Below are 7,319 nucleotides of genomic sequence, written 5' to 3'. Positions count from 1 at the left end.
CTTTTCATCCCGTGTCACAGCCCTGGCAATGGAACACCGAGCTTTGGGTGGCACTGGCTTTCATTAGGGGGCATGCTATCTTAAAAAGTGTGAGTTGGATGCCAGACTTAGACTTGGTCTGAGGTTCTCCTAACCAAAACCCCATGGGTACTAAGTAAACCACAGATTTAGGTTTCATACTCATTTCATGAATAAAATGGTACACATTTCACTTGCACTGTTCAGAACATTTTCCCTTTTTTTTTTTTGGCATTGGGTGAAATGTTGATGCAATGTCTTACTGTCCCTTCACCCTTCATCAGAAGTGAGCTGTTGAGGATTTGGAGATGAGAGAGGGATGGCTTATTTCAAGTGCTGGAGGAGGTTAAGACATTGTGCTTGCCCAGGAGGTCTCTGGTACTTTTTCCTCAGTTGGATAAGAGTTAGCGATGACTTCACACTGGTGTGTAAAAAAGTGAGTATTAATGAAAGTTGGTAAATGGAGTCAGGCAGGAGTGCAAATTCAGTGCTGTATGCTGTGTCTTGGCTCTTCTGCACGTTGTTAGGTTAAAAAGTGGTTACTCAAGTTGTGTAAGTCCTGCCATTTAAAGGAGGTTAAGAGCTGTGTACACCACCATGATTCTTGGCCTTTGGGCCAGAGGCAAGGCTTAATAGCTCAGAGCTTTTGTGTAATAAAGTTTTATTAAGTATAAAAGAAAACTTCTGACACAGACATCAGAAAGGGGCAGAAAGAGTGCCCTCTTGTTAATTTTCAGCAAGAAATCATATAAACTGCGAGAAAGGAAATGTCTCAAAACTCAAGAGAGGGGCATCAGACCCCTCACCCATAACATGCATTTTGAGATAGCATTGGCACAAGGTGAGTCATCCCGTGCCATAAAATTGACATGAATCTTGAAGAGAGGCAGGTTTCTGAACAAATACATAGTTTTATTAACATAGCTTAAGAGAACATTTCCATGAGTAAAACATACTGGTTTGTTGAGCCATTATTGGTTCTGAGTCTTAGGTGGAACTGACTTGAAGAAAGAGTCTAAGGTAAATACATAGTTCATTAACATAGCTTAAGAAAAGCAGTTCCATAAGAAAAACACATTGGTTAGCTCAAGGTTTGAGAAAAGTTCAGGTGGAACCAGGTGTCATGACAACATAGAAATTTTAAACCTTTTAATTTTGTATAGAGAAGGGAAAAAATTGTATCTGACATTTGTTCCCTCCTGTTTAAGAGAAAAAAAGTCTGCTGCCTGGGGACCCCTAGCCTTCCTGCCTGTTACCCTGTCACCATTTTGTAGATTTCAGAGTTGTTAGACGGAAATGATGGTAAGAGATGGGTTTAGAAGCTAGGACCTTTAAACCAGGGTGTCAAGTGGGCCCTGGCTTTCCCAGCCCCGGTTAGCTCACCCTGCCCTTAATGGAGTTGTGAACAGAGCCCAGCCACTTGTCCTGAGCCTCGGGAGTGCACACCTGTGCAGACCAGGACTGGGGCACAACTTTACAAAATAAACTCGTGTCAAAGTACTTTAGACGTGCTATACTCCCAAGCCGAGAGAAGTTGCACAACAAGGAAATAAGTACACATATGAAGTTAGCAAACTGTTAGATGCATCCAGACTTCATTAGTTACAAAATATTGATTCCGGTTTTTCATTTCTGCGATTTAATACGTCATTTTTGCAGCATTGCTGTTGTAGCAGGGCTTCTCTAACAGAGATGGTGTATATTCTGTCAGTGCAGAGCTTCCATTTTTCATTAAAATGAGTTCTACTTCCTGAAAGTCCTGTAGTCTTAGAATGTCTTTGTCCTTAATATGAAAAAGAAGTTACATAATGGTTCATAAACACACGTAAACTTAGGTGAAAAGGCTGACCAGGATTGCCCCAGCACTGCTTTCTTTCCACCCATGGTAAACTGACGCAGCAGTTGAGGATTGTTTTCCTTTCCCGTTTTTGTGTTTCAGACCTTGTTGCTGATTTCCAAGGGGAATAAAGTCTCAATTTAAAAAAGACTTTAGTCCATCCAGGGCACTATATATATATATATATCTCTCTCTCTCTCTGAAAGTATGACCATCCCACCACTTTTAGTTTACAAAGAATATACTGTTAAGCCACGGCACCAATAAGAATTGCTAAAAGGCATTTTGAAAGTTGCTTTTTAAAAAATGCCCAAAGAGATGAGAGTTTCCCTCAAGTTAAAAGATGAGATTTATTTTGAATCAGAAAAATACGTAAAAATGCCCCATTTTGTTTCCTGAGACTGCAGAGGCTTGACTTTGCTAAGCAGGTAAGAGTGGCTTTGTATTTTCTGTCCCCGGGATCAGTCTGTTGAGATGTGAGGCTGGCCATACATACTGAGCTAGGGTTTTAAATTTTGGTGGTTGTAATTCAGAGAAGTAAAAAGAGTGAGTAAATTAAAGGTACGCAAATCTGTAAAAGCACCGGATTGAAAATAACCTAGCTACCATGTTTGGCTATCCTGCAGCTAAAATGTCCAGTGTCTTGGATTTGTTTTCATATTAATAATACAAAAGCTAGTGATCGGCTTCACTGAACATAATTTTACCCACCTAGAGCCCAGTCTCTATTTAGAAACTTGTAAACACCCTACCTTTCTGAGCAATGTGTTTGGTAGCTTTCTGATCTTCTCCACTTGCTCTGGGTTAATCCCCAGTTCATAGCAGCTTGCTTGTAGTAGATTTTGGTAACTCAGCTCTTGTCTATCCAGTTCAACTTCAATGAAGTCATTTTCTTTGTGGCTCTGAATTCTGACTTTAAGTACCAGCTCTGGATCACCCACAAATTTTTATGTAAAAGAAAATATACATTTTAAACATCAATTATAGCAAAGCGTTGAATAATAAATAATAAAAGGCATATATAAACTTTTAATTATCTGAGGTTTTTATAGGAATGCTGGGCAAGCTCAGGTATATGCCCCATTATACTCACCAAAAGGCAGTGTGAAGCCAGGATCTAAAAATCCCAGTGTGTGACATGCAGTACCTTTGGCAGTACATCTGTGTTGGGTGTGACTTGGGTGTGCTTTGTTGGTTGGTTGAAACATTTGAAGAAAATGTGTAGCCCTGGGGTGCTATATTCTTAAGTGTGCAGATCATCCTGCTGATTCCTGTTGGATCCCCTGGGACTTGAGGGACAGATAAACAGGATAATTCTACCATCTTTGAAGACATCTTTGGGTTTCCCTGATGGCTCAGCTGGTAAATAATCTGCCTGCAAAGTGGGAGACCTGGGTTCAACCCTGGGTTGAGAAGACCCTCTGGATAAGGGAATGGCTACCCACTCCCGTATTCTGGCCTGGATGGTCCATGGGCTCGCAAAGAGTCCGACATGACTGAGCAACTTTCACTTTTCACTTGGAGACAGTGGCATTGGGTGAGTCTTAAGTCTTAAAACTTAATTGTCATAAGAAGGAGCAGTCTTGACTAAAGGTGGAGAAAGTTGGTGAAGCCAAATGATGAAGTTGGCTTTGCAACATGACCTAGGGGTTGAGTCCTCACCTGGGCAGGTGTCATCAGGTTTGGTATTATCATCTGGATCAGTTGGCGACTGTTGATTTGAGCCGCCTTGTTTATATTCACCTGAGAAAGAATTGGAGCAGGAGAGGTGAGAAACAACGGCAGCTCAGCATTTAGCTGTGTGCCAACTCTGCCAGTTAGGCAAGGGACAATAGAGCCCCATCACCACTTTCTGCTCCGCAGCTCCTCACAGGAAAAAACTCGAAAAGGGCAGTAATTATACTCAGACTTGAACAGGAATTTTCCCTAATTGCTGCTTAAATCATGAAAAGGAACTGAGATAGTATTTTTAAATGATATGTAATCTGAAGAAGAAATATTTATAATCTGTGTGCTTAACTTGTTTCTACTTAAATGTATTTGGCATCGAGAGTTTTGTGTCTCCAGATCTTTAGCAGAGTTATACAGTTAAGAGAGTCCCTTTAATAAGGAGAAGTTTCTCAACCAGAGGGAAGTGAAAGGAGGGAATATTAGAGCATCAAGGTGCCAGGCCTTTTACATAGAATATCTTCCCAAGGCTGCTGTGTGTGGAGCTAATCCTTGGGGAAATGATTCAAACAACAATTAAAAACCCAAAGTGACCTTTGTGCTAGTGTGTACAACAGGAGAGAGAGATTAATCAGGTGACCTCAGGTAAATGTGATTTTACAGTTGTAGGCCTAGTGAGATCAAGATACACAGTAGTGTGAAAACCTGGAAGGGGGTTGAGAAAGACCTCTCTGAAGGCTAAGTGACCTGACATCTGAAGGTTGAGTCAGCTTAACTAGATTCAGAGGGTGGAGGGAGAAGAGCTTTTCAGGGCCTGGGAACAGCAAAAGGCCCAATTTTTAATAGTGATTTTATGTTGAAATCATAGTTTTGGTTTATTGGGTGAAATAAATATATTAGAATTAATTTCACCTGCCTTTTAAATGTGGCTACAAAAAAAGTCTACTTATGTGGCTTGTGTGCTAAGTCGCTTATCTTGTGCGACTCTGAACCCTATGGACTGTAGCCTGCCGGGCTCCTATGTCCTTGGAATTCTCCAGGCAAGAATACTGGAATGGGTTGCTGTGCCCTCCTCCAGGGGATCTTCCCAACACAGGGACTGAACCCGTGTCTCTTAAGTCTAACCTGCTTTGGTAGGTGGGTTCTTTACCACTAGTGCCTTATGTAATATTTTAATTGGACAGTGCTGGTGTGAGTGAAAGGTCTTTATTCTAGAACAGTGTCAAGCCATTAGACGGTGTTCAGGAGAAGACTGTCATAATCAGACTTGCATTTTGGAAAAAAGAATCACAACAGAAACCTCATTGGCCTTACAATAATCCCATGGGGTGAAGGTATTATTCCCATTTTCAGACAAGAAAATTGGGGCTGAAGGATAAAGTAACTTGGAGTTTGCTCCAGGAAATGGCAGGACCTGGATGTGACCTAGTTAAGAGGAAAGTGAAAAGAAATTGTTAATCCTTCAGTCATGTCCAACTCTGTGATCCCATAGACTGTAGCCCTTTGCGATCCCAAAGGCCTGGCACCTGTCATCTGTCCATAATTCTCCAGGCAAGAATACTGGAGTGGGTAGCCGTTTCCTTCAGGGTATCTCCCTGACCCAGGGATTGAACCTGTGTCTCCTGCAATGCTGACAGATTCTTTACTGTCCGAGCCACTGGGGAAAATATGGCCCAGGGCAAAGTGGCTACCCAAGGAATTGCAGCCCCCCCACCTGAATGCTGTTACCTGGATAGGGGTGACTTGCCTCTTCCCTGCCCTGTGGACCTCAGCATGCCCTGCCTTGACCACCTTTTGCTTTAGTCACTGCCAGCTGCAAAGGTGACAGCAGAGTGAGGGACTTTGGTGCAGGCTGGAGCGTGGTGGGCTGAGAGGGGAATCACACTCGAGCCACAGCTCCCAGTCTCTCAGCAGGTGCTCCATTGTCCCATCCGATTTTGCTTACAAAACAAACTCAAAATTATAAAAAATTTTGAGCCAGCAACCACAGAGCACTTAATCCCAAGCGTGAGGTCTTTCTGATGTAGGACCCTGCACAACTGCTCTGATCTCAGGCCCATGAAGTCAGTTCTGTTGAGGGCTTAAACCGTACAAATAAGATAGTCTTGCCCAGTGCAGCGCTCTCCCCAGACGGAAATAATGTCCCTGTGCCCTTCCACTCCAGCCGAGAAGGGAGCTCCGTGCTGGTCAGGGAGACTGAGTGACCCTGAACCATAACAATGCCCTTTTCACCCCTTCACTACTCAGGCCACACAGCATGAGACACCCCCACGTGCAAAAGCATTTCATTTTCGTGATGGACCTGTGGATGGACTGGGTCTCTTAGAGGTCAGAAAGCATGCTCTTTGAAGTCTGGCAGATTTGGATCTGAGTTTTTCCTGTGCTATTTAGTAGCAGTGACACCTTAGACAAGCCACTTTTCTGAGCCTGTTTTCTGATCTGGAAAATGGGATTAATAATCTCTACCTCACAAGCTTATAAGAAGGAATGAGAATGCACAGAAAATACAACCACTCCTACATGTACTGAGCACCAGTATTTGCTGGCTGCTATTATTAATTACAGCTATTGATACGTGCCTCCCTCTGAAAGGACCCGTGCTCTACTTGCTCTGCTCTTGACGACACCACTGGCAGAGTGGAGAAGGACACCCCACGCTTCCTCGGGCTCTCCCCTATCCTCCTTGACAACCATATTGGAAACAGGAGTTAAAGACTCACCTGAGGGCTTCATATCCAGTTGGGGTTCAGCCATGAGTAAGTTCTGTAGTCTGTCAGAGCAGCAGCCCCTCCAGCATTTACACTGAGCTTCCAATAAAATAAAAGGCATGTTTTAAAGCCTCAGTGCATCTGTCTGCTTTGAAACAATATGTTCTTGTCATTGGCCAGTGAGATAGGGCAGGGTCGGCCTGTTTTACAGATAGGCAAACTAAGGCTCAGGTGTTTCGTATGACTTGCACAGGTTGCTGCAACTGAAGGAAGGGACTAAAATTCAATGCTCTTTCCTCTCAGCCTGTGTCCATGGGGAAGCAGTGCAGGCTAATAATGCCCACCCAAGGGCCCCTGAGAGGGGAGGCCTTTGGAGGCACAGGCCTCCTTGGGAAAAATTAGTAGCTACTACCTCAAGGGATAAGAAAAGTCAAACAGTATCTCGAACAGACTCCCTCTTCTCCCCAGTTCTCTCTTCCCTTTCTCCCAGCACCTTCTTCAGCATCTGTGCGTGACAAGAAAGCAAGAGCACCTGTGCACATACCTGGGGAGACTCCCCTTCGGCAAGGATCCTGAGTCCTCGATTCCAAACATCAAAATGGTGAAGGCAGGGGCTGGAGCAGGAGGTTTAGAAGGGTGGGTGGGGCTGGGCAAAGTCCTGGGCAGGGCTGCAGTCTCAAAGGGCTGAAGGTAGGAACTCACATGTTGGGGTGACTCTCCCATTTCATTGAACACTCCAGTGTCAGAAGTGGGGCATCAGGTGGGGCTTATTATCATGAGGCTAGAGGCAACCGTGGATATCAGCACCCAGAGGTTTCTCAAACCAAACTGTGCATTGAAATCACCTGCAAAGCGTGATGCGGGTGTCGGGATTATACCCTCCAGTGAGTCCTGCTTATTTTTTCCAGGGTGCAGTCTGGGTCGTGAAATTTTAAAAGCCCCCCTGCTGATTTTAATGTGTGGCCAAAGCTGAAAGTCACTGATTGGACCAAACTGTCTAAGGTGCAAATGGGGAAATGGAGACCCAAAGCAGATAAATGCTCCGTGATAGTCACAGGGGCAGCTGAGCACAGGCCTGGGGCTAGATC

General features: G+C 44.1%; 1 protein-coding gene across 1 annotated transcript; it reads right to left on the bottom strand.

Annotated features, from left to right (window-relative positions):
* Nucleotides 914-6,811, bottom strand: LOC102178941 (ankyrin repeat domain-containing protein 40-like). Its single transcript, XM_005693652.2, has 5 exons — nucleotides 6,776-6,811; nucleotides 6,244-6,376; nucleotides 3,518-3,598; nucleotides 2,608-2,783; nucleotides 914-1,801 (listed from the first exon to the last, which is right to left on the bottom strand). Exons 2-5 carry the CDS (start codon nucleotides 6,350-6,352, stop codon nucleotides 1,658-1,660), a joined length of 510 nt encoding a protein of 169 aa, XP_005693709.1. The 5' UTR covers nucleotides 6,353-6,376; nucleotides 6,776-6,811; the 3' UTR covers nucleotides 914-1,657.

Source organism: Capra hircus, chromosome 19 (assembly GCF_001704415.2).
Source record: "Capra hircus breed San Clemente chromosome 19, ASM170441v1, whole genome shotgun sequence".
In the NCBI taxonomy this organism is placed as follows: domain Eukaryota; kingdom Metazoa; phylum Chordata; class Mammalia; order Artiodactyla; family Bovidae; genus Capra; species Capra hircus.
This window is presented reverse-complemented; position numbering and strand designations above follow the sequence as displayed.

Coding starts and splice junctions, on each gene's coding strand:
- LOC102178941 (XM_005693652.2), bottom strand. CDS start 6,352: ATGCCTTTTATTTTATTGGAAGCTCAGTGTAAATGCTGGAGGGGCTGC. Junction 2,784..3,517: donor ACCTGATGACACCTGCCCAG/GTGAGGACTCAA, acceptor TGGGTGATCCAG/AGCTGGTACTTAAAGTCAGA. Junction 1,802..2,607: donor CAAACACATTGCTCAGAAAG/GTAGGGTGTTTA, acceptor TTTCATATTAAG/GACAAAGACATTCTAAGACT.